The 27,857-nt window shown below is 40.1% G+C and overlaps 1 protein-coding gene across 1 annotated transcript; it reads left to right on the plus strand.

Annotated features, from left to right (window-relative positions):
• LOC116329331 (LIM/homeobox protein LMX-1.2-like) lies at positions 1 to 27,857 on the plus strand. The gene is made up of 7 exons (XM_031751341.2): positions 1 to 131; positions 1,033 to 1,219; positions 12,136 to 12,368; positions 12,544 to 12,719; positions 13,664 to 13,741; positions 18,576 to 18,642; positions 27,553 to 27,857. Exons 1-7 carry the CDS (start codon positions 14 to 16, stop codon positions 27,774 to 27,776), a joined length of 1,083 nt encoding a protein of 360 aa, XP_031607201.2. The 5' UTR covers positions 1 to 13; the 3' UTR covers positions 27,777 to 27,857.

A 27,857-nucleotide genomic window follows, 5' to 3' on the forward strand; every position in this document is an offset into this window, starting at 1 on the left:
ACAAGTGTATTATATGGAGAAGCGCGACTCGAACAGCAAGGCTAACTCCACCACCTTTTTAAAGATGTTGAATGACTTTAAAATGAAGGATCAACTGCGGAGTGATACCAGTTCTTTGGATGGTAAGATCGGTGAGTTTCTTTTTTGCCTGCACAACGGGGTGGTCGGCTTTCCCATCTCCTGACAGGTTTGGAAGAGTGTAAGCTAATTTTGCAAAGCCTTTGTTTCTGGGTCTGTCCAGGTTCGAGACTGTGTTTTCAGTTTTATATTTTTGTGATATTATTATGGCTACATGTTCCCCACTTGATTTTATGAAACATGTTTTATATTTGTGCTGCTACGACGCATAATTTCTAACATAAAAAACTCTTTCAAATTACATTGTTATATTTCATGCTTCTAGGGCAATTTTGTGGTCTTGTTGTTTATTTTATTTAGTTATGTTTTATGCTGTTGTTTTTAAAATTATGCTTTCGATTTAAAGAGATATGAATAATCCCTCATAATTCATGTCGTACAACACTGAAACTCTTCCACTAGTTTTCTCAATAAACCTCTAATTTTTTAGTCGTTATAAAAATATAAGTAGTGTTTAATACGAATATATAACCCAAGCAGGTTCTGTCCTCTTTATTCACTCAAACGATTCTCTTGATTTACTGAAATGAATAATTCAAGGAAAAACGTATAACTAAACAAGAGAAGAAATTCATTTTTATATATTCGCCAAAAAAGTGAATTTATTTTTTTGTTACCAGGTTTGCAGATTTGTTTCAGTAGAATGGACATATATTTTTTGTGTGCTTACATGATGACCTCTATATTCCAGCAAGAGCTTTGTCACATGTACTTCTGGGTGAGCATGTTCGTCTGGGTAGCGCTTTATTTGGATGAATTGGACATTTAACAAATAATTCATATTCCCGAGTTACAGGGCTATGTGCAAATCACAGTTTATGGAGCATTCTCCCCTTTTACTTCAGCTGTAGCCTTCTAGTTCATGCGGCTCATGTCTGTCCTGTTGTCTATCAGGCGCCGACTGTCGACAGCAGGCCGTGTGTGAGGGCTGCGCGCAGATCATTTCAGACCGTTTCCTGATGAGGGTCAATGGCGCGTCCTGGCACCAGAAGTGCCTTCAGTGCGCTGCGTGCCAGCAACCGCTCACCGACACCTGCTACTTCAGAGACACAAAACCATACTGCAAGAGCGACTACCAACAGTAAGAGCGCTTCTCTGTATCCATGGGCTCGGCCTCTGTGGGTCCAGTCAGGCAGTGGCTCAAAGTAAAAGAAAAGAGTATACACTGGGTTGTTTTTGTTTATTTGAAGGCGCTTTTTATGAAATTTATCCTTGAGCACGTTTTATAATCTGGCTTTTTTGTTGTTGTTTAGTCCTAGCACATTGGTCAGTGCGTGAAAAGAAGGAAGTGCCTTTCTGTTTATTTTTTACTGGTTACATTTTTGCATATGAACCTTGACTCCTAAAAAATTTCGTATTTATTTGTTTTTGGAAGGAGTTTCTTCTTGATTCATAAAATAACAAATATTAAAATTTAACAATTCCATAATTAATTGTAATGCTTCCAGTAATTTTATTTTAAGTGGAGCTACTGGCATCCCAGAAATCTCTTTAATACAGTTCTAAGTGCCCACTGTGGTTCATTGATGTAAAAGTTGTTTTAAGGAGTTAGAAATTAAAGTGGAGTTATTACGTTTTTTGGAAGATAGAAAATAGAAGAAGAAATTGATGCATATTATCATAGGGGTCTGTAATCTCTGCTATCAAAAGATTCATTATTTAGAAACTTTCATCTTAAAACATCTGTATGGAGCTGCCTTAAAGGAAGATAACACAGTTTAATTAGGTGCCTCTACATGTGCCTCTACTCTTAATTGTCTGGAAATGCCACTTACCCTGCCTACAAAGGGATTTGTGTCTCCTACAGGGATCAAACTGGGGCTCTTCGGATTGTGAGGTAAATGTGTAAACCTGAGGTCTTAGTAAACCTATGGAGTCACTACTCTGTGGTCTGTGTAAATCAATCATATTGTAAGTAGCTTATTGAGACAGTTTGCTGCAGATGTCATAGCCCATCTTTTATGTTATGTATGAAATATGGATTCATGGATTCAGAGTAAAGAGTTCAACTTCACTGGCAATAACTGAAGCAACTGAAGCCAGAACAAATGCACTAGACCTAAAAAAATATGCAGCTGGAATATTTATTAATATTGATAATAAGCTACAGTTTTTATGGCATGAGACTTTACATCTGGGTATATGAAAATTGCTTGTGGCGTCCTCCAAGGGTCAGTATTGGGCCCCAGTCTTAATGACACGTTCAAAAAATTTTTTAAAGGATCAAACTTAATATTATTAGCTGATAATACTATTATTTTTTCTGGGAATAGTTATGAGGAACTTATTAATAATGTAAATAATGAATTAAGACAGTTAAAAATTGGATGGATAGTAATACATTATCGCTAAATCTTAGTAAAACAAAAGCAATGATATTTGGTAACTATAAGGTGAATGATGGGAGACACATACAGGTAGAAAATGAAAAAAAAGAAATAGTAAAGGAGACTAAATTCTGATACTTGACAATAAAATCAGTTGGAAACCTCATATCAGACATGCTCAAAATAAATGATCAATCAATCAATCAATCAATCAATCAATCAATCAATCAATCAATCAATCAATCAATCAATCAATCAATCAATCAATCAGTATTTTATACTTGAACACCTTACTGTGAGTGTCTTTTTGCACCAGCTGTCTAAAGCAAAAGGCAGTCTAAGTGTCTCTTCTAAGATGACATAAAGATCGAACTGCTCTCCAGTTGTGAATTTGCTCTGTTTCTTTTATCTGCAGATGGACAGTTCTTACCAAACAATTTTCTTTTTTCAATTAACGAATTAGTGTATTTATTTGTTGTTGTTTGAAACTTCTCACTACAGGTTAAGCAAACCAAACAAAGAAAATTTTAAATAAACTGTTACTTTTTCTTTTGGAATCCAGACCTGGGGCCACTCAAAACTAGCCTTTGATGTATTTATATTAACATTGCTATTAAGGTTCAACAAAATTAAGAGGATAAGGCATCAGGTGACAGGCTATGAAACAAATTTTAATTGATAAAATATTTTTTCTTTGTTTTATCTTTTATTACTTTAAATACAGCATATAGGCTACACATTTTCACAGTTGGAGATTATAAATAATTAGTTATGCAACCATTGTTCATTTTCATAGTGAAAATAATGTATTTTTGTTAAAGCCACTGAAAATGGGTAAAAGAGCTGAATGTTGTTGGAAAGCTGTTGGTGGCATGTATCACAAAACTATTTTCTGAGATTTTTTTTTACTGAACATACAAGAGCCAGAAATAACACTGACTAGAAGTATTTTAATAGAGCATTATAATAAACCCAAGTGGGGACTGTCCCTTGAGAGGATTGTTGACCCACTATTGATCATGTGCCTCATCACATGAGCATAGGTGTGAAAAGGGGTGGGGGGCATTATCAGCAGAGGTTTGAAGTGAAACCACTGCCTTGCCTCACCCTATCATATGCCCTTGACGCAAGATGTGAGAGGACATTAGGGTGGCTGGGAAAAGATCTCAAAATTGCATTGTAGTGGCAGACAGTTGTTATCGTAAGCCACCCCCTCTGTTCAAAAATGGGCATTCACAGTGGCCATAAATGGCTTATTTTACTCCTCTTTCAAACCATCTGTCTTTTCTGTCCAAAATCTGAACATTGGCATCCTTGAAAAATTGAGTTTTATTGTTTAGATGCACATGGACAGCTGAGTCATGTCCTGTCGAGGTGACTGTATTTATAGAGTGGCTCATTGGCTTTTGCAAAGTAGAGGTCTGACCACTACTGGCTGCACTTCAAAGCAGACACTATGTTGTTTAGCTTGTGTTTGGGAGTTTTGTCCTTGGGATGAACCAATTTTTGTCTGAGGCTGTCACTGGGTCGGAAGTGCACAGGGATGTCATGCTTTAAGAAAATTCTCCTGAGTTTAACTGCTAAACAAGGGATGGCAATGTTGTTCTGTTTGTGTCTGACCTTCTTTTCTATTCATCTTTATTGATCTGATGAAAGCCCAATTGAGATAATCACATGTTTTAAGAGCTTTCATTAAATGTGTGTTCCTTTCCCCCCCCCCTTCTGGCTAAGAGGGAACATTTTCTGCCTGTGTTGTGGGGTCCTGATTACTCCAAGTTTGTGTTCCAGGGGGTGGTGGAGTCAAAGAGGGGGTGCTGGTCTGTGTGGGGGGGCTTCCAGTAAACTTCAATGTTTTCCTCAATGCACAGTCGCAAAATGGCAAACTATTATCCTTTATATCTTCCCTGGTGAACTATACTGTATGCTTCTCTCCACAGAGTTAATGCGAACAGTCAAGGCTTCTTCTTCTTGGATTTTGTTTTTGACCCAGGTGTCATCCATGTATCTGTACCATTGGCTAAGTGCTGTCTCTTTAAAAGAGCCAAGATGTTTATTTTCCGCTTCCTCCATGTAAAGGTTGGCTACATGCATGTTTTTGTCTGTAGAAACCCTCATTGTATTTAAAATATGTTGTAAGGTAGAGGTCTGACAGTGTGCAAATCTGAGTAAAACTGGTCCTGTTTTCGAAGGTTGTTTTCTGTCTTGCTCTAGTCGTTTTCTTACAGTCTCGACTGCCTCAGTTGTAGGTATGCAAGTAAAGTGAGACCACATCCAAGGACATATTTTTTATCTGGATCCAGTGTAAGTTTCTAGACCTTGTTGGTGAAGTCGGTAGAGTTTTGATGTGATGGAGTGTGTTCCCCACAAGGGGAGCTAGGATGGTGGCAAAGTGCCTGGAAATGTATGTGGCTAAGAATGGGTCTGAGTGGGACTCCTTCTTTGTGGCTCTAGAAATCCATATATACAGGGTATAGTGTTTCCTGGGTACAGTCAATGGCTTTGTCCTTTTCCTTTTTTGAAGGCAGCTGATGTCTTTCTCTTTGTATTTGCTTGTGGGGTCTCATCTTAAGGGTTCATAGGTAGTGTTGTTACTGGGAAGTGTTGTAATTTTTGTGTGAATTTAGAAAAACAGTGCACCTCCCCTTGTTAGCTGGTAATATGGTTATGTTTTGTTCTTTGCTCAGGGAAGTGACAGCCATCATTTCTTGTGTTGTGAGGTTAGACTGAGGGATTTTTGCACTGGAAAGGGTAGCTGAAACCTCATCCTGATTTGATCTAGTTCAGGTTGTGTTAATTTAATTTATATAGACTCAGAATGATAAGTTTTTGTTTGCAATGTATGGAATTTCCAAAGTTGTCTTTCTATTCCATTAATGTGCTGGGCCAATTAAGCTTTGTCCACAAACGTAGAAACTGCTTTTAAAATAGGTGAAGCTAGGAGTGTTTTTAGGTTCCTGCAGAGTCTGGTTGATCTTATTTTGGAGTGCATCTATAGTGAAATGGACGAGATTTATTCTTAGATATCTTTAGAAGTTGATTTTGTGCTCTCCATAAAATCAGCTCTGTTCTATGTCCCCATCTTAGAGTAAAGCGGAGGTGGTTTCAATAATCTGCAAATGTGTTTGATTCCCTTTCATACTCCCGCACCAATTGAAGGGTGTTCCTCTCAAAGTGCAAGGCAATATGTCTGTGTAACTTCTCAGTCGTCCAGGTCATGATAATCTATGAAGCTTGGAAAGAAAAGTGACTGGACTTCTTTAAGTTTCTTGAAGATGTTTCACCTCTCATCCGAGAAACTTCTTCAGTTCTAAAACCAAATGGTGGCGATTCCCACTATTTGTTGTGTTGCTGGAGGGGGTATCCTGCAGCTGGGTGGTCTTGCCTGTTGTATTGAGGCGTCTTCCAGACAGGAGCAGCACACTGCTAGCAGGCTGACTTACTGTCACATCATCTCTCTATGGGATTTTCTTTGGGCCTGTCTGCTCCTCTTAAAGCACCATTGTCCACTCTGAAGGTCACCATATCATCTGAAGGTCTTCTACAAGATGTGACTACAGCACTGTTAACAATCTTTACTGCGATCATCACTGAAACCAAGCACTTGATCTACAAGTTGGCATCAGTGATCACTGAGATGCTTGACTATAAGACAAGCAAACACAAGGTAAATGGACTGATAGCGCTTTTCTACTCTCTACTCTCCCGGAGTACTCCAAGCGCTGTATACAACATGCCTCATTCACCCATTCATACAAGCACTTCCTTCTATACTCAAGTGCAATCTAAGCAACATTCACACACACTCATTCATGCTCCGATGGAGCTAACTTGGGGTTAGTATCTTTCCCAAGGATATTTGGCATGCAGACTGAGGAAGCCAAGGATCAAACCACCAACCTTCCAGTCAGTAGCTGATCTGCTCTACCACCTGAGCCACAGCCACCATGTCATGTAAGGCAGTTTTAGAGAAAATCATGATGTAATTCAAGTAGGCAAAAACAAGGTCATTGACAAGTGCCTGGAAGACATCAAGAATGTTAGTCAGTGAGTCTGTTATGTATTTCTCCATGTCTTCTCTTTCCGGTTTGGATAAACTGTATAAATTGCAAGTGGGCAAAGGTCCACTAGGATAAAGGTTGATAGCAAATTGATAGTTGATTCTGTGAGGAGGAAGAGAAAGAGAGACAGGGCTTTTTTAAAATGCTTCATTTAAACAAGGTACACGGGAACTGAAGCTAGATCCAGCAGATCAGGTTTCAAACAGAATTGATGACAGTGAGTGCTCCAACCAGAAATAAAATTTTTTTCTCCATTTAGTGCTGGGATTATTCTCTCTTAGCCATGAATGACCGAGGACGAGAGGAGTGAGTGGTGCAACAAATAGATAGAGGCATATTTGTTCTGTGTGGTTGCCTGAGACAGTAGGAGTTGCCAGCTGGGTTTTGTGAGTTATGTTGAGTAGTCTTTTTCCATTGAGAGCAGTGACTTGGAAACACTTATAGGGCAGGGATTCAAGCGAGGATATGATTTTAGTTCATCATTTAAAGTGCATAGGAAAGCTCCTTGAGGGGCCTTTTACTCCCATCCCATGTCTTCTGCCAGAATCCAAAGATCAACAGACAAACCTGACCTCAGGGAAAAAAGCAGAGGCATTGAGGTTTGAACCCTTGTGAAAAACACTGCAGAACTTTGCAAGAAACTCCTCACAAGAGAGATGAGTTAGTTTTTAATACAGCTTGTGCCCATTTAACAGCCCAATATGTCATCGCTGTCACATTAGAAAGAGACAAAAGACACGTATACAACACAAAAAGCAGTGTTTCAGGTAAAGTGTGTTTTAAATATGTACTGATTTGTGTCATGGAATTACCTCTTCTTTCTGCTACAGCAACACAAGTATGTTTTATTAATGACAAGCCACGGTGTTAAAGCAGAAAAACCTTTGTGTGAGTGCAGTGTAACATCAAGATGACCGGACATTTAGATGGGGCTTGTTGGAACTTGTTGAGCCAGACTGGGGATTGCGGTTGCTGCTGGTGTTGGTTCTGGATTTGCTTTTCCTTACCCTGCAGTGGGGTGTAAGAAATCTCTCCTTCCGCGTACAGTTGTCTACCTCCTGGTCTTAAGCATCCCGATACCCGCCCCGCTTCCCTCTGACAACTGTTACAGCAATGGTGCTGTATGTGTGTGGTTTTCTCTCGCTCCCCTTTCTCTGTTGGATTTGTCCTCCCTCTGACAGCAGGTGTTTCTCCTCATAATCGTGGGCACAGCGTATAAAGGGGGAAAGGAGGAGAGCAAACAAAGCTGTTGGGCCTTTCAAAGCAGTGTGCACACCGTGTGTGGATGTGAGAGGAGGATATCGTGTTACTTCCGTTGGAGAGGGTGTCTAAATAGTGTGTTATATCATGGAGTGGGTGGTAGACGTTACAGTTTCCTTTCAGATTTTACTTCCCTTTCTCCTCTTCCTTTAGTTTTCCTGGGGGGATGTGACTTCAGGTTGGAGATTGTTTTAAGTTCTAGTTACTTTTATGTTAATGAAACAAATAATAAATAATAAAGTAATTACAGCGCATGACACATGAGCTATAATGACTTTATTATTTAGGGCTTGGGGGCAGTTGTGTTATCCAGAGGTTGGTGGGTGAGGTTGTTGAGGTAGTTCCAGTCGCCTCTTTGTTGCTATCTGGCTCTCAATTTTACCTGCACCTTAGACATTGAGGGTTTTCAGGGAGAGGCCAGCAATCATATTTTCATGTCGCATCTGCCCCTTCAATTTTTATTACCACTCTAGTTTTCACACAGTCATACTCATTTACACCTCATACACTCACATACAACACATGCACAAAACAGTTGACCTTGAACACTGTCAAGTAGGGAAGGGATGAGGCGGGTCTTCCTACACCACTGCTTTTTACACCCTGTCTAGGGTGGGGTCCTCTACCAGAGTCAGTTTAGAGTTCTGTTCCATTTCTTTTTCTATTCCTCTTCCTTCCATCTTTCACCAACCTGGCCCTAACCCACTGTCAGCTCTGGCATAATACTGACTCAGATAATAATGTGAATAATAAAATAAATTCAGGCATTCAGACTACGATTCTGCTTGCTAAAACTGCTGGACAGGACAGGTTTAAAGAAAAAACATTACTGGACATTCAAACCTGCTTTCATTCTAGGTTGTACTGTCTTCAAATGGAAATTTGTGTGTGTGTGTGTGTGTGTGTGTGTGTGTGTGTGTGTGTGTGTGTGTGTGTGTGTGTGTGTGTGTGTGTGTGTGTACATATATACATATAGATAGATAGATAGATAGATAGATAGATAGATAGATAGATAGATAGATAGAGGGAATTATAAACATAGAAAACTACCATTAGATTTTTCAACAGTGCAATCACGCAAAGTCCTCTTCAGTTCTTTTTGGCCTTTCAGTGCTAGAGTCAACTCTTTGGTGGAGCTTTAACCCATTGGACCTGTGCCCTATGCTTCCAGCAGCTTATTAAGCATAAAGAGGTACAGGATTAAAGAGGATAAGAGGAGAGGAAAAAGAATGAAGCAGTAAAAACAAGCTGTGTGTGTTCCTTCACTATTGTCTTGTTTGTTCTCCCTCTTCATGGAGCTGGGTGACCTAAAAGAGGAGGTTGGGTGGATGAGTGGGTGGTGGCTTTGGGTGGCAGCTTGATGGACTTTTAATTAGCCTGAGTAATCAAAAGATGTCTATGAAGGAGGCAGGGAAAATAAAATCAGTATTCAGAGAATGGATTTGCTGTTTGTTCAGCGAAAGCTCAAAAATTCATAGTAAAGCCTAGAGATGCTCTAGAAACTCACTTCAACATGTTTTTAGCATGGTAATGATCTCAGCTATCAGTGGAGCTGTCGGTGAAAAAAGGGAGTAGGAGTAGTGGATTTCTGTATAATATTAAACAAAAGTAAATGTGTGATTCTCACAATATGGATCTTAAACATTAAAAATAATTTTTATATTCCATATATGACACAGACTCAAAGTGTTTTGAAATAAAAAAAACGAACCCTTTGCTTTTACCTACATCTAGATCTAACTAAAAGCTTGCAAAGAGAAAGACGTTTTCACTCTGCCTTTCAAAGAAGACACATTGCACTGTATTACACAGCATGGGACTTATTTTTCGAGTGCCTAAAAATACTTACTGATTCCTGATGATACTTGGCAAGGCAAAACAGTATATAATGTAAGTTTTTTAAATGTAATGAGTATCTTTGGGGTATTTCAGAGGAAAGAATAAATAATATTTCCCAGTCATTCTAAACTATTAGGGGTGTAGACTAATCTAACCAACTCTTCTTACACTGTATTTTCCACACATTATTTTCCAGGCTTTTATTTTACTTTAGTACACTTTGTTTATAGCATATATGAAATCCCACAACAACTGAAAAACAAAAGGTTGTGAAAATTACACGTTTAGGTGTAAACAAGGATTTAAACTGTTGCAGTCTATGCAAGCTTGAAAAGTGTTTTTTTTTAAATTTGCAGAGAAGCTGTGGTCTCTCACCCCAACCAGTCGCAGCAGATGGCCGCCTCTAACTGAGCCTGGTTCTGCCAGAGGTTTCTTCCTGTTAAAAGGGAGCTTTTCATTCCCACTGTCACAAAGTGCTTGCTCAAAGGGGGCCATATGATTGTTGGTTTTTTTCTCTGTATGTATTATTATAGGGTCTACCTTATAATATAAAGCACTTTGAGGCGACTGTTGTTGTGATTTGGCGCTATATAAAAATAATTGAATTGAACTGAATTTTAATTTCCTTTTACTTATGCAAATTGATCTGTTAACCGAATGGCAAACATTCTTAGTGAGTTGTGTAACTGCTCACACTATTGATAACTCAGTGAATCAAGGTGTTGTGTTCTTTTTTTGCTGAGAGAAGTTCAGGAGACAATCTATCAGTTATCAGGCAGTTAAAGATTTGGCTTGCACAGCTGTGGACTCCTCAATGTCAGGCAGTCTGCACATGGAGAAGTGAAGTACGGTTCATAATTCAAAGTATATATTAGACACATGACAACCGGAAATAATTTTGATTGGCTATTGATGGGGAGATGCCATGGTTTAGACTTAGCGCTCCTTGATTTGTTCTCCTCGGGGTCCTTCCACATCACATGGCAACAGTCATTAACTTCCAGCAGGGATCTTGTCCTGTATGAAAAAACCTTCCCTACCTTACAGTTGTTACCAGGGATGTTTTATTTTCATCCATGAAAATGAGCACCCTGTTATCATACACCCAAGGGCATGCAGCCCTTCCTGTCTGATAGTGTGTTCTGTAAGCGTGCAGCAATTTACCTTCAACATTCAGCTCTTTCTATCCCTCTTAGTTATCCCTTCACACCATGGGGTTAATGCTTATATCCATTTAATGAGGAGTGTATCAAATTCCGCAGTCCGTGGTCTGCGGTGTCATTGCAGGGGAGATGGATGCAACTGCATGGCATCTGCAATCATGCCTCGCCGGCATAAAAAGCCGTTGATGTTGATATGTGTCGGACTGTGAGCAGCCAAGCTGCAGCCAGCTGTGGGTGTACAGCAACCAGGAGAATAAAAGTGTTAAATAAAGAAATGCTGAAAACCATGAACTCGTCATTGGGTCTGTCGTGGTTCTGTTACACAACTCTATTATGAGCATACATTACAATTAATGTAAAAAGAAACTATCAAAAAAGGTATTTCTAACAAATTGCAGTTGAGGCAATAGTCATATTTGACAGAATCTCATGTTAATTACTAGCAGCATAGTCATATCCCTAAAAATCAAAAAAATGCAACTTAAAATTCATCTGCCACCAGTTCACAACAGCCATCTCAAGCATCTCAAGCAACTTGTATAGCACACTAGTCTCCTCTGGTCTAATCAGTTTTCCATTAGACCAGAGGCTCATAGAGAAAGAACCAAAAGAAAAAAAAAACTACTGGCCTCTAAGATTGGCAAGCTCCAGTTATTGTTAACAGGACATGAACACACCCATGAAATTTAGACATGGTTGTGATTCAGTGGAATCAAAGGTAAGCAACGCTTCCTGTGACAAAAGTCAGCCGTGGCCAAAAGTAACACCAAAACTAGATTCAGTTTTTTTTAACCTAGGTGTTACTTTGGTACCTTAATTAAAGTAACAATTTACCGAAAATTATCTGTCAAACTTAGTGTTTTGTGGTTTAAAAGCCCCAGAGATGCGGTAAATTGATAAATAACTTTACACTTCAGTGGTAATGGGATGGTGAGAAAACTGTAGAAAAAGACATTGTAAAGAGAAGCCTCTTCTGTTTAAATACTGTTGAAAACTGTTGTTTGAATACGCCAGTTTGTAAACCTATTCAAATGAAAATAATCGGTGAAATTAGCAGGTTTTTCAGTGTGACAAATAATTTTTCGCCTGAATTTTAATTTGAGGAGCTAAATGTTTGGAATTATGGTCAGAAGGCAAAACAACTTTTATTAGATTCATCTTGGTAGCTTTTGTGTTATGTGACTGATAAGTGGATTAACAGCAGCAATCTCATTACTCCTCCTCTGTACTCTGTTGGAGGACAAACATAACTGCTAGAATGATTCAATTGCAAGGGAAAATTATGTCAAACACAATTTTCCCTAAAAATGCTGCATCAATAACACTTTTCTTGTTTCCACTTGTGCTCAGGTTGTTTGCTGTGGAATGCAGCAACTGTCTTGGAAAGATAGCGCCCACAGAGTTTGTTATGCGAGCTCTGGACAGTGTTTACCATCTCAGCTGCTTCTGCTGCTGTGTCTGCCAGCACCAACTGTGTAAAGGGGATGAATTTGTACTGAAAGAAGGTCAGCTGCTGTGCAAGACTGACTATGAGAGAGAGAGGACCCTGTTCAATACACTCAGTCCAGACATCACAGACTCAGGTATTATTTTATAACAGATTATTAAAGAAAAGAACTGAATCAAAAAGAACCTATCTAATCGATGACTTTATCTACAAACGGAAAATTCCCATGCAATGCAAAAAACTGAACTCAAGTCAAAATGCAGCAACAATTAAACAAAGGGATTAATGAAATTATTTGTGTCTGGTTACAGACAAGAGTGAAGATGAGGATTCGGATGTGAAATCAGAAAAAATCCTATTAGTCAGGAAATGCAGCAATGACAGCAAAGACCCTCTAAGGCCCAAACGCCCACGCACCATCCTGACCACCCCGCAGCAGAGAGCCTTTAAGGCCTCTTTTGAGGTTTCTTCCAAACCCTGCAGAAAGGTGAGTAGAGGTATAGAGTATATTATAATTGTATACTGGTATATTTTAGTGAAAAAGCACATATCAAGTACTACAATTACATTGCATTTCAATTCTTACATTACATTTGAATTCAGTATCATTTCATTTATATAGCATCAATGCTTAACAGCAGTCACCTCAAGTCTATTTCTTAGTCATAGTAGAAAAACTGTATTATGTTCTTAATAAAAGTAGTAGTTTACATATGAAGGAAAAGGCCCCAAGACAACCAGCCAAGCAAATATTTAAAATTATTTTAACATTGAAACTTAAAAATTAGTTTCTCTAGCTTTAACAACCCAAATTTAAAATGAGGAGTTGAATGAATTAACAGTTGAGAATTCATTAAACTTATTAACACATATATACAAAGAAAATTAATATTTTTAAGCACAAAACCTTACTTATTTTGTCATGAAAATGATCTTATTTCCAAGCAACGTTTTGTCTAGATGTAAGTCATTTTCTTTTCTTTTTTAAAAAAAATAGGGTTTTGTCAAATCCTGCATCGACGCTTGAGGGTTGAAACCCTGTAGAGAGTACACTGTAATACATGATGTTGTTGTGTATATATATGTGTGTGTTGTATTTATACTTCTGAGCTGGTGTGTCTAAATTTGTCCTCTATCAAGGGTGACACTGACACTGAGGGTAGTAGAATTTAAAGCTAATAAAAACTAGCATATGCCTGCACTGCCAGAAAACTGGTTAATGCATTACACAGTTACAGCCTAGAAGAGTTTGTTTAATGGAAGCATGTTGGTTTTTTTATGTATTTGTTATAATAAAAAAGTAGGAATACTAATAGTATTAATACTACTACTACTACTACTACTACTACTAATAATAATAATAATAATAATAATAATAACAATGACACCAACAATAATAACAATAAAATTTAATTATGCTGTGATTTGCAGGTAAGAGAGACCCTGGCTGCAGAGACTGGACTTAGTGTTCGTGTGGTCCAAGTCTGGTTCCAGAACCAGAGAGCAAAGGTAAGCAACACATCCCCAAAGCTATGAGCATTTACACATGCATAACGTAGTTGTCATAATTTTATGGTTGTAACTTCTAAGCATTCACATTGTTGGACTACAGTTACAATTTTTAGATTGCTCCTACTAAGCAAAGATAGTTAAAATGAGTCTTTAGGTGTTTCACAGAAGTCTTAGTCGCTGAAGGTCCCCCGCACTGCGTCCTCTGAAAATGGGCCCTTACTGTCTGTTTATTCCCAAAAGTGCTTAGTTATGTAATCATTTCTTCATGAGTTAAGCTTCAGTGTACTGAGAGTTTCTAATCTAATTTGTTTGGCTTGGTGGCATTTGAGAGAATAAACTCATCATAGTCTGACTAGCTACAGGGATTTTACTATTGTCCATTATCGGTCTGATGCAATACTTGCTCAGCTCTCAAATATATCATAATCATGCCGTTTAATTTAACAGCCATTCATTGTTCTTGAATGCGCATTAATTTCTTCTTTAGAAATTTTTTTTAAAAAGGCATTTAAAAAATTGTAGCGTAATGAATAGTCTGTCATCTGGTTCACAATAACCCAGATACTTTTATAATTTTCAAAGCTTTCTTCTGTAGCATATGAATTAGTGTGCATCTTCTCCTTGTGCCCTTGTGGGTTCTCTCGAGGTACTCTGGCCTTCCACAGACATGCATGTTAGGTTCCTTCCTTCCACAAGACATTGACGCACACATAGACGCAGCGGCTTACTGTTCTCCGCATTCGGTGCTTGCTTTTCTAGATTTTCTACATGTATATGTGTGGATGTATGTGTTTTTTACTACTTTATGGCAAGTAGTATCTACTTACAGTTGCCAGGACCTTCTGAGTTTGGGATTACACTGTGAAAGCAACATTATGTTGGACTATTACCACTTCCACTGCATTCCGGAGGACATACCAAGAACTCCAGGCCTGTGGCAAGTCCAAGAGGAAGTGTAAACAAAGGAGGCAAAAGCAAGGCTGCAGGGTGGGCCCGCTAGCACAGTTAAAGAAACAACCATTTAAGCGATCGCTCCCGAGTATTTGCCTCACCAATATTGGGTCCATAACCAACAAAGTAGATGAAGTGACATTGAAGACTGCAATCAACAAGTGTTTACGGGAAGTAGCATTTTATTACTTGGCTGCAGGCATCAATGGCGGACTAAGCTATTGATTTAGCATGCCGCACAGTTCACCGTCACAACACTTCGGTAAGAGCAGAGGAGGGGGTTTATGCATCTAGATCAATGACAGCTGGTCTAAAGAGACAAAAGACTGTAGACAGTCACTGTTCTGATTTGGAATATTTGACTGTTAAATGCAGACTTGTCTACATACCTTACGAGTTTACTGTCATCATGGTAACGGATGTGTATGTACCACCTGATGCTAATGCTAACTCAACCATGGCTGAGCTGCACAAGCCAATAAGCAGTCAACAGAATTCCTACCCCGACACAGTGCACATCATAGCAGTGGACTTTAACCATGCTGACTAAAGGGCAGCATTCCCCAGATTTGAACATCATTTAATTGTCCAACAAGGGGGGAAAATACACTGGATAAAGCCTACAGCAACATCCAAAAAGGCTACAGAACAACCCCTTTACCACATCTGAGTTCATCAGACCACTTGTCCATGCTTTTGAAAAGACTAGAATGTGTTTGAACACCAACAGAGCACACAACATCGGTGCTCTCATAGATCAACTTCTGTGTCGACAGCGTCACTGTAGACAAACTTCTGCAGGTGTATTCCGACCAGAAACCTTGGATGACTAAAGAGGTCCAAGTCATGCTGAAATGATGTGATGCTGCTTTCAGATTGGTGACAGAATGCAGTACAGTGCAGTCAGATCTGATCTGAAAAGAGGTATCAGAGAGGCCAAGCCAGCGTACAAGAGACCTGTTCTGGGTGTACCTTGCCTCTTGCCTTACGTCTGTTACTGAAGAACAGATTCCATTTTTAGAAACTAGAATGATACATTAGTACAATATTGTGTAAAAGTCTTAAACTACCTCTGATTTCCTTACATTTTGCTAGAAAATGATAAATAGGAGCAGTGATTTATTGAAACATGCGCATACATGAAAATAAAGCTACAAAACAGACATTAGCTCACATGAGGACCGCCCCAGGAAGGGAACCCCAAGAGTCACCTCTGCTGCTGAGGATAAATTCATCTGAGTTACCAGCCTCAGAAATGGTAAGTTAATAGCACCTCAGATTAGAGCCAAGATAAATGCCACACAGACTTCCAGTAGCAGACACATCTCTACATCAACAGAAGGGACTGCGCAAACCAGGCCTTTATGGTCAAATAGCTGCTACGATACCACTACTAAGAAAAAGCAAGAAGCAGAAGAGATTTTTTTCGAGTCAAAAAACACAAGGAATGGATGTTAGACTGGTTAAAGTCTATGGTTTGGTCTGATGAGTCCAAATTTGAGATCTTTGGTTCCACCCACCTTGTATTTGAGTGGAAAGCCCAGGAGCAGACACAGGGAAGAGACGGAACAGAACTTGAAACCAAAAGCGAGCCTTTATTATGGCTGATACACATAAAACATAAACCAAGGAGAGCAACGAACTTAGGCAAAACTAACCTGAGGTGACTATGGTAAAACAGAGAAAACTATGAATAAACTGTGACTAAACTATGACGACTATAAACACTGTGAGCCCTATGGATACTATGAAGACATGGGGAAGGTAACACAGACGACCTGACTGTGACTGAACGGAAACACACAGACTAAATACATGAGGTGATCAGGGAAAGTGGAGACACATGAGGAAACAGCTGACTAGAATGAACATAATGACACCACAGGGGAGAGTAAAACTAAACACATTGTACAAAGAAACACAAGACCTTTTAACACAAAACAGGAAACATGGAGAGACATAGACAGGACACGAACCAACAGAGAATACCTAATGCAGGGGTGACAACATAGAGGGATCTAATAAACAAAGAACTAAACTAAGTAACCTAGAAGCTAATACGAAAAGAACTAAACATACACAATGAATATCAAAATACAAGGAATCTCAAAACGCTGGGTCATACGATCCAGGACCATAACATTTTGTGCGACACAGAAAAGGTGAACGGATGGTCTTTACATGCATGATTCCCACCGTGAACCACGGAGGACAAGGTGTGATGGTGTGGGGTGCTTTGCTGGTGACACTGTTGGGGATTTATTCAAAATTGAAGGCACACTGAATCAGCATGGCAACCACAGCATCCTGCAGCGGCATGCCAGCCCATCCAGTTTGCATTTAGTTGGACATCACTTATTTTTCAACAGGACAATGACCCCTAACACACCTGCAGGATGTGTAAGGGCTATTTACCAAGAAGGAGAGTGATGGACCCAATCGAGATGGTTTTGGGATAAGATGGATTGCAGAGTGAAGGAAAAAGAGCCAACAAGTGTTTAGCATCTCTGGGAACTCCTTCAAGACTGTTGGAAAACCATTTCAGCTGAAGCTCATTGAGAGAATGCCAAGAGTGTGCAAAGCAGTAATCAAAGCAAAGGGTGGCTATTTTGAAAAATATAAAATATAAAACATGTTTTGAGTTATTTAACGCTTTATTATTTACTGCATAATTCCTTATGTGTTCATTCATAGTTTTGATGCCTTCAGTGAGAATCTACAATATAAATAGTCAAGAAAATAAAGAGAAACCATTAAATGAGAAGGTGTGCCCCAAATTTTGACTGGTGGTGTATATTGATGTTGATCTGAACCAAAAGAAACCTTGTTTCAGTCTAGTTCTTGTATAATTTTGCATAATGTCCATTGCTGTATTTAATTTTTAGGCCTGCTACTTCTTTCTCCCCCACTTGTCCAGTGTCCTCAAATTTTTAAAGACTCTTTTAATTATCCTGCTGAGATATGCCAAGGTTTTTGGCCAATAGCTCTTTGGGAATCACCTCATGGGTACAAAAATACTATTTTATGTCAAACTTCATTATCTTTAACATTTTCATATATTCAACTAAAGAAATGGTATATCATCATATCTAGGGAGCCCAGACACAACATGAAACTTATTTACTTACTTACTCCTTCTTGAAACAAATTAAACTTCACAAGTTACAAGAAATACCATTGTCACTTGTTGGGCCATAGGCAGTCAAATGATCCTCTCCAGGTGGAAATCATCTTTACTTATTATAGAGGGTGTGATGTCTTGAGTTTATCATTTTCTAGAGTCATGTAGTTTCTTTATTTATACTTTTTGGTTTCTTGGTTGATTGTATTAGTTCCCCTTTCATGTGCAGTCTGCCCCTGTCTCATCTTCATGTCCTGTCATCAGTTTGTTTGTTTACCTTCAGTCTTCCCAGGCGTGTCCCCATGTCCGTCTGGTCTCTCTGTGTTTTGTCTCCATGGCTGTCTGCATTACCGGTCTTATCAAGTTCCTATGTGGCCCCGCTTCACATGACACAATCCTCTTTACTGTATGCTGTAATGCTGCCACACAGTCATACCCGGGCAACTGCTCTTCCATTTGGCATGCACAATACAAACCTTTTTCTGAAAACACTTGTGATAAGTGGGAACTAATTATTTGTTGCAGTTATGAGGTGCAAGTAACAAAATATCTAAAGTGCTAACTATGTCCAAAAAATATCTTTGAAAGACCTTAAGAACATTGCTTAGAAAAATAACTAGTCCTTAGAATCACAATATAAAGAAACAGCACAAGACTTTGCACAATATTGCATGTGTGTTTTTGGTTGTCTGTGTGTGTGTGTCTGCTTGTTTGCCTGTCAGTCATGTATCAAACTGTTTACAATTTATTTATTTGCAGATGAAGAAGTTAGCCCGCAGACAACAGCAACAGCAGGAGCAACACAACAGCCAAAGGCTAGGCCAAGGTAAGGATTTATCTTTGTTTGCATTTCCAGTACTTTTTTTTACTGCTTTTCTCTAATGTAGCAAAATGAAACGCACCACCACTGACGTCCTTCTGCGTCAGTGGGGCAGAAGGACATTAGAAATGTAACTGTCATTACAGTCTGTCCTTCTGTAATAACAGTAATTCCAGAAAGCTAGGTGATTTATCAATAATTTGGAGAAACAGCTTGAAATATTTAATTTTTTATTGGAACAATAAAAAGAGTAGAGTCACTCAGCAAACACTCCTAGTTTTGTAGTTTTTAGCACGCCCCATATTGTGAAACCAGAATTTCATCTCTGCTGGTAAATATGAATTTTTCAACAACAGAGCTATAAAGCGGGAGCTGAGATTCTCTCTGCAATATAGTTCCACATGGCTAGTGGGCTTATTGCCACTGTGGTCTCACAGTGGATATGAACAGACAGTTTAGATAAGTGTCTCACTGGTTTGGCAAGCACTGCTTCTGTCTGTTCAGGGACTTCCAGCATGTCAATATTGGCATGGCAACAGGGTTTATTAGAGTTGAAGCCACTGCTGTTAACCAAACGAACTAAGCAAACCAGCAGCAAGCAGCCGGTTGTTTGAAGGTGAGATTAGCAAATGAAATATTACGTGAGACATCCTTAAGATTAAACAGCCAATGATAATGATGATTTATTTGTTTCTATGTAAGACACATTGTTGTACAACAAAATTTTAACATTTGTGTGCTGTTTAAATCATGCAGGAGAATAGGTCAATAAAAAAAGAAAGGAAAATGAATGAAACAGCTGCTGCAAACAAACAGACAATACTGTCATTGTGTTGTATAATATCAGGATAAAATCTCAGATCTAAACTGACAATTTTATTTGCATATTTACCTCTAAACGATATACAATGTTTACATGTCGCTACATATTCCTCGGATGAATTGGATATATATTTAGATCATTTAGAAAACATTATAATGCACCTTAATAGTCCCTTGTGATATGAAATACACTGCAGTCATATTTTGTCCCAGGCGGTGATGCATACATCTGTTGATGCTAAACAGTTTACTTCTCAACTAAATCAGTAAGTAGTCTGTGGAAGACTTCCTTTGTTATGATAACATTTTAAATGATACTAAAATTCAAACCATACTTGGAGCTAAATATCACATTACTATCAGTGCTACAAACATGAGTTAATTAGAGCCTTATTATATACCACAATTAGATATACAGTGTGTGATACTGTATTACAGCCATTATATTTATAATTGTGAGACAAACAAGAGAATACATAGGACAAATACAGTTGACTTTTACAGATTTGCTGTGTGGCAGGCAGGACCCAAATGCAGGACTCAGCACACACAGGGATAACTCAAAGAGGTAGCTTTAATTGCGCTGTAGCAAAAATACAGAAACAAAAAATCAAAAGTCAGAGAACGAAAAAACTAAGGATGAGGAACTAAGACACTGGGAAACTAGAAACTTTAAACTAGGAGCGAGGATGAAAAGGAACATGGAGGAAACACACATGGAGTGGTGATAGTACGACACACACAGAGCAAAGGAAAATACAGGGCTTCTGAAGTGTTAAAAGAAGAACAAAATCTTCAAATTAATATCCACAGGTGCTGGTCATAAAATTAGAATATCATCAAAAAGTTGATTTATTTCACCAATTCCATTCAAAAAGTGAAAGTTGTATAATGTATACATTCAGTCCACACAGACTGATATATTTCCGGTGTTTATTTCTTTCCATTTTGATGATTATAACTGACAACTAATTAAAATCTCAAATCTTTAAAAAATTAGAATATTACTTATTCTAATTTTTTAGAATAAAAAAATTAGAATAAGTAATATTCTAAGTCCAATACAAAGAAAGCGTTTTCAGAAATCTTGGCCAACTGAAAAGTATGAACATGAAAAGTATGAGCATGTATAGCACTCCATTCTTAGTAGGGCTCCTTTTGCCTGAATTACTGCAGCAATGCAGCGCGACATGGATCCGATCAGTGTTATAAGAGGTGTTATAAGAGCCCAGGTTGCTCTGATAGTGGCCTTCAGCTCTTCTGCATTGTTGGGTCTTGCATATCCCATCTTCCTCTTTACATTACCACATAGATTTTCTATGGGGTTAAGGTCAGGCAAGTTTGCTGGCCAATTAAGAACAGGGATACCATGGTCCTTAAACCAGATACTGGTAGCTTTGGCACTGTGTGCAGGTGCCAAGTCCTGTTGGAAAATTAAATCTGCATCTCCATAAAGTTGATCAGCAGCAGGAAGCATGAAGTGCTCTAAAACTTCCTGGTATATGGCTGTGTTGACTTTGGACCTCAGAAAACACAGTGGAGCAACAACAACAGATGACGTCAAAGGAATTTGCAAAGAAAAAGCGTCTGGACTTCTTTGAGTTGCTTGAAGACGTTTCACCTCTCATCCGAGAAGCTTCTTCAAGAAGAAGCTTCTTCAAGAAGAAGCTCTCATCCAAGAAGAAGCTCTCATCCGAGAAGCTTCTTCAAGAAGAAGCTTCTCGGATGAGAGGTGAAACGTCTTCAAGCAACTCAAAGAAGTCCAGACGCTTTTTCTTTGCAAATTCCTTTGACTATGATGACCTGGATGACTGAGAACCTTCACAGACAACAACAGATGACATGGCACCCCAAACCATCACTGACTGTGGAAACTTTATTCTGGACCTCAAGCAACGCGGATTCTGTGCCTCACCTCGCTACACTCTGGGACCCTGATTTCCAAAGGAAATGCAAAATTTACTTTCATCAGAGAACATAACTTTGGACTGCTCAGCAGCAGTCCAGTCCTTTTTGTCTTTAACCCAGGCGGGACACTTCTGATGCTGTCTGTTGTTCAAGAGTGGCTTGACACAAGGAATTCAACAGCTGAAACCCATGTCTTGCATACGTCTGTGTGTAGTGGTTCTTGAAGCACTGACTCCAGCTGCAGTCCACTCTTTGTGAATCTCCCCACATTTTTGAAAGGGCTTTTTTTCACAATCCTCTCCAGGGAGTGGTTATCCCTATTGCTTGTACGCTTTATTCTACCGCATCTTTTCCTTCCCTTCACCTTTCTAGTAATGTGCTTGGACACAGAGCTCTGTGAACAGCCAATGACCTTTTGTGTCTTGCCCTCCTTGTGCAAGGTGTCAATGGTCGTCTTTGGACAACTTCCAGGTCAGCAGTGTTTCCCATGATTGTGTACCCTATAGAACTAGACTGAGAGACAATTTAAAGGCCTTTGCAAGTGTTTTGAGTTAATTAGCTGATTCAATATTGAACCTTTTCACAAAATTCTAATTTTCTGATATACTGAATTTGGGGTTTTCATTAGTTGTCAGTTATAATCATCAAAATTAAAAGAAATAAACACTTGAAATATGTCAGTCTGAGTGTAATGAATGTATACATTATACAACTTTCACTTTTTGAATGGAATTGGTGAAATAAATCAACTTTTTGATGATATTCTAATTTTATGACCAGCACCTGTGTATAATATCTATCTAACTCAACAATAACCAGACCATTCCACAAGCGACAACAAAAAGGAAAGTAATCTGTTACCTAGAATAAATTGAAAGGGACAAAGCTATTGACTGCCCCACATACCACAACCTTTAATTAGGGAATGCTATACCATGTATGGACTTCCAAAGATCCACAAAAAAGGAATCTCACTCAGTCCCATTGTTAGCAGGATAAACTGAGCCACCTACAACATTTCCACCTTGCCACTATCCTAACTTACCTGTCTCATCGAAAACTCTACTGACTTCATCAACAAGACCAACAAACTCATGCTAAATCAAGATGAAAACACAGTGCCCTTTGATGTGGTCAACTTTTGATTTGTTTTCCTACAGCAAAACCCATGAAGCAGAAGCCGTCACTGTTACCATCAACTCTGTGGATAGAAGCATAAAGTTCACCAGGGAAGATAAAAAGTATAAAAGCCTGAACTTAAGTTGCTTGAAGACGTTTCACCTCTCATCCGAGAAGCTTCTTCAGTTCTAAGGTCAAATGGTGGAGAGTCCCAGATTTAAGTCCTAGGGGAGTGTCTCCCAAGGGGGTCAAGGCCCTGTTGATCCTCTACCTAGACTTTCAGACTTCCTTGAAGCAATTCTCGTAAACCTTCATGGAAGGAAGGGTAATGGTTTTCCACTCACACGGTTTACAGTGCAGGTGGAGTGCTACTGACTTCAGCAGAGAATATTGTTTGGCAGTGGAAGAAATACTTCAGGGACCTTCTTAATCCCACTATCACATCTTCATAGAGGAAGCAGATTCTGGGAAGGGGACAACTCACTAGGGATGGGTATCATTTAGGTTTTATCCGATACCGGTGCCAAACCGGTACTTTTGAAACGGTGCCGGTGCTTAAACGGTGCTCAAACCGGTGCTTAAAGAATGGAGGACACAAAATTGGTCCAAAAACCTCTCATGTTCAGCTGTTTTTTTGTAAAAAGATAACAATGTTAGCCTTTTCTGCAGCTATAGGGCATATATGGTATCACTCTTGGCTGGAAGCAGTGCTTAAACAATGGAAAAAACACAAACTTTGTCCAAAAACCTCTCATGTTTAGCTGTTTTCTTGTAAAAAGATAACAATGTTAGCCTTTTCTGCAGCTATAGGGCATATATGGTCTCACTCTTGGCTGGAAGCAGTGCTTAATCAATGGAAAAAACACAAACTTTGTCCAAAAACCTATCATGTTTAGCTGTTTTCCACTTTTTCTTTGGTCATTTTAGCCTTTTTGGCCAGGGTGAAGGGAGTATCTGCCATCAAACAAGAAGACAGCCGCATGTAACTACGACGGTGTTTGCTAGTTCACCTTACATGCATTAATTTAATAACGTGGTTAGCATACTCAACGTTAATTACACACAAACAACATGAAGCTACTCACGCATCATCATCCGTCATCATTTCTGCTACACTGACAGGGCTAGGGGCCAGGACTCTCCTCTTCGGGTTTTTGGGGGTTGTTGCTAACTCCGGGTCTGATAACAGGCACCACACCCGCAGTAGATGTGCACGGTGTGAGGTCTCGCAGCAAGCTATCAAACACGGCGCATTTCTCGGCTTTAAAAAAAAACGCTATGCGTCGCCAGGTGTTTCATCAGATTTGAGGTGTTACCTCCTTTGACAGTATCACAGTATCAGCTTAAAGCACTTGCAGGCTGCTGAGTTTGCATCTTTTGCTGTGAAGTACAGCCAGACTTTTGATCGCTTCGCCTTGGGCATTTTTAATCTGTAGCTCTGCTCTAAAAGAACGTACGTACCTGGCCCCGCCTACTATCCTCGGAAACGTAAAATGATTGGCTAGAATTGGCTCAGGAAAAAAAAGCACCGAAATGTGCGCTGCTTTTCGGTCTGGTTACTACCGTTTATGTCAGAACACACCGGTACCCATCCCTACAACTCACACATCACTGGGAATGTGGTCACTGACATAGTTAAACAACTCCTTGGTGAGAGGACCCCTGGTGTGGATGAGGTTTGCCATGAGTTCCTAAAGGCTCTAGATGTTGCAGGGCTGTCTTGGTGAAATGACTCTACAACACCGTGTGGATGGCTGGGGCAATGCCTCTGGATTGGCAGGCTAGGGTGCTGTTTCCCAACTATAAGAAGGGGGAACAGACAATGTGTCCCAACCAAAGGGGAATCACAATCCTCAGCCACCCTGGGAAAGGTCTATGCTAGGGTGCTGGAAAGGAGAGTTCATCCATTAGTTGAACCTCTGATACAGAAGGAACAATATAGTTTTGATCCTGGTCTGTTGCTCCGAGCCATTCGTTCTCCTGAACAACTGTCGCAGGAGCTTAGTCTGCATTACCGGCAGCAAATCGGACTCATTCCTGGTCAGTGTTTTACTCTGCCAGGGTTGGCCTTTGTCACTGATGCTGCTAATAATTTTTACGAGTAGAATTTCCAGGCATAGCCAGGTGGCGGAAGGCTTCCTCTTTGGCTTCCACTCATCTCTGCTTTTTGCAGATGATGTGGTTCTGTTGGCATCATCAGGAGGTGGCCTAAAGCTCCCACCAGAGCAGTTCACAGCCAAGTGTAAAGAGTGATGTAGGACTGAGAATTAGCACCACCAAATCTGAGGCCATGGCCCTCAGCTGGAAAAGGGTGGAGTTCTCACTCAGGGACGAACTCCTGCAACAAGTGGAGGACTTTAAGTATCTTGGGGTCTTGTTCACGAGTGAGGGAAGAGGGAAGCAAGAGATTGACAAACAGTTTGAGGTGGTATCTGCCATGATACAAATACTGGTCCATTGTGATGAAGAGAGACCTGAGCACATGAGTGAAGCTCTTGATTCACCCATCAGTCTGTGTCCCCAACGTCACCTATAGTCACGAGCTCTCGGTAGTGCCCAAAAGAACAAAATCACAGATACATGCTGCAAAAATAAGCTTTATCTAAAGGATTGTGGCCCTACTCCTCCACATTGAAATGAGCTTGTTGAGGTGGTTCAGGCATCTGATTAGGATGCCTCCTGCGTGCCTCTTGGGTGAAGTGTTCCAGGCATTTCCCATGAGAGGAGGTCCCGAGAAAGACCCTGGAAAAATTATATTTCTTGGCTGGTCTGGGAAGACCTCAGTTTTCCCCTGGATAAGGTAGAGTTGGATGTCTCGAGACTGGTCTTGGTCTCGAGACCGGTCTCGAGACCACTTTTACGTGGTCTTGGTCTTGTCTTGGTCTCGACGGACTTTGGTCTTGGTCTTGTCTTGGTCTCGGATCCCACGGTCTTGTCTTGGTCTCGCTGTCTCGGTCTTGCTCTCTCAGATCGACATAGTGGTCGGGAGATTTGGAGTCAACAGTATCCATGACACACAATGTAACGTTCAATAATGTGTCATGCGCAAAAGCATCAGCTCTAAGAGCCGTGCTTAGAGAGTGCTTTGTACTGAATCAGAAGAGTCGACTCCCATTGAGCGAGAGCCAGCTCCTCACTTAATTTCCTTTCGCTGCTCAGCTCTCACACAGTGGCTCAGCTATGCTCCAATCACATGCGAGGATACAGGATAATATCATTATGTGAAAAACAGAGAGGGTGAGAGACGCGACAGTCAAATGGAGCGTGCGTCTGTCCTCTCAGTAAGTGAGTGGATACAGTAGACAGCGGTGAGGAGGGCTGTGCGAGTGCATCGCAAAAACACATAAATATGCCTGACACCCGTAAACAAAGCAACATCTGGCTGCAGTTTAAAGACTTTTTTGTCACGACTAGCGAAACGGACTCAGATGCAGACCACAATTTATTTACAGTGTTCTCCACAGTGAAATATATATACATAACGGTGTCTGGGGAAAAGGGGCCGGGGTTCCAGGGTCTGGGAGTGAAAGGGGCAGGAGTCCAGGGAGGGGAGATTTCCACACAGCTCTCACAAACACAAACAGCTCCTCTTCTCTCCACCACCACTCTTGCTCACGCTCAGTCACAGTGCACAGGGAACGGGTCCGGGGGGAATCTATACACAGACAGAGAAACAGTTAGTCTCCAGGTTCAGGCGTACTCACGAACAAAACTTTGCAGATTGCAGGACGACTGACGCTGATGGCTCAACAATCCAGCGATGAGTAGAGCAGGTCTGCCATCTTAAGTAGGACTCTAATTCTCGTAATCAGCGGCAGGTGTGCTGATCATTCCCAGGTGCTTGGGCCAGGGGCAGGAGCCCATACTGAGCTCCGCCCCGGCAGGAGAAAGAGAGAGTGGGAGAGAACGAGAGAGAAAGAGAGAGCAGAGGCGAGAGAGGAGAATAAACAAAACAAAGCATAGCGCCTGGCTGATGTCAGCTGGCGAGGTGCGGGGACCATGACATTTTTTGTCTCAGTCTCAGTCTCGGTCTTGGTCTCGTCTCGACTTTGTCTTGGTCTTGACTCGGTCTGTCTTGGTCTTGGTCTTGTCTTGGTCTCGATACCCTCTGGTCTTGGTATTGTCTTGGTCTTGGTTTAGGCGGTCTTGACTACAAGTCTAGGATAAGGAGCAGGTGGCTGGGGAAAGGGTAGTCTGGACCTCTCTGATTAGGCTGCTGCCCCCGCGACCCAGCCCCAGATAAGCAGAAGAAAATGAATGGATGGAAATATTGTGGACATGTATCAATAATTAAATGAATCCTTAGCTACACTGCACAGTTTGTCGAGGCTCCTCTAATCCAGTGCATCCTCTGGAGGATAATTTTTAGAAAGTGCTTACAGACAGAATAAAAAGTGCAGCAAGAATGTATTTGTAAATATAATTTTCTTCTACCTTTAACTGGGCCTTTTTATTTTGGGGGACAGGGGTCATCATAGTGGATCATCTGCCTTCATCTCTTTATCTGCCTTCAACTCTCCCTACCCCTACTATCTTTCACACCAACCCTCTCCTTCACTACGTCTATGAGTTTCCTCCCAGGGTTTCTTCCCTTTTCAATATTTCTGGCACTTCTATATTCAGCATCCTTTGCACAGTATATCCACTATCCTTTTCACAAACCCAAACCATCTCAGCTGTGCCCCCAGACTGCTCAACCTGAGCTGGCACAGTGATATACTAATTTCTGAAGATAAATACAAGTCTAAACAAGTAGTGAAAGAACAGCACACATTTTTGGTGTTAACTGAGGTTGTAGTAGTAACTAAGGAGGTAGAAGGTGAATATAACCAATTGGTAACTTAGAGAAATAAAATGGACATTTACAAGATAAAGGTTTGATAAGATGTTCAGTTAATCTCTTACTTACTTTTTCCAACCTATATTTTAAATAGAGCATTGATAATAACAGAACTTTGTTAGCAGCGGCTCAGGTTATGTATAATTTGTAATAAAAGATTATTAAACTCTCTCTACATGGTCCTTTTTTTAACTTGTTTATATCTTCTTCTTCTCTAATTTTGACAGGTATTGACTTCATCCATGACATTGACAGTGAGACCTCTTTGACAAGTCTAAATGATTGCTTCATGGCCACTCCAGATGAAGCCTCTTTACATGAAAGGGTGGGGAACACCATTGACTGTCTTTACTCCATGCAAAGCTCATACTTCTTAAGACACATCATCAGTTTCAGTCCTTCTCAGCCCACCATACCTCCTACCAGGCTGTGGACGGTGAGCCCACAATAGTGCAGACAAAAGGCACAGAGTCTACTTGGCCATAAGACACAAAACAGCAAGGAACTAAATATGACCAAGGCCAACCAAATA

Source organism: Oreochromis aureus, linkage group 7 (assembly GCF_013358895.1).
Source record: "Oreochromis aureus strain Israel breed Guangdong linkage group 7, ZZ_aureus, whole genome shotgun sequence".
Taxonomy (NCBI): domain Eukaryota; kingdom Metazoa; phylum Chordata; class Actinopteri; order Cichliformes; family Cichlidae; genus Oreochromis; species Oreochromis aureus.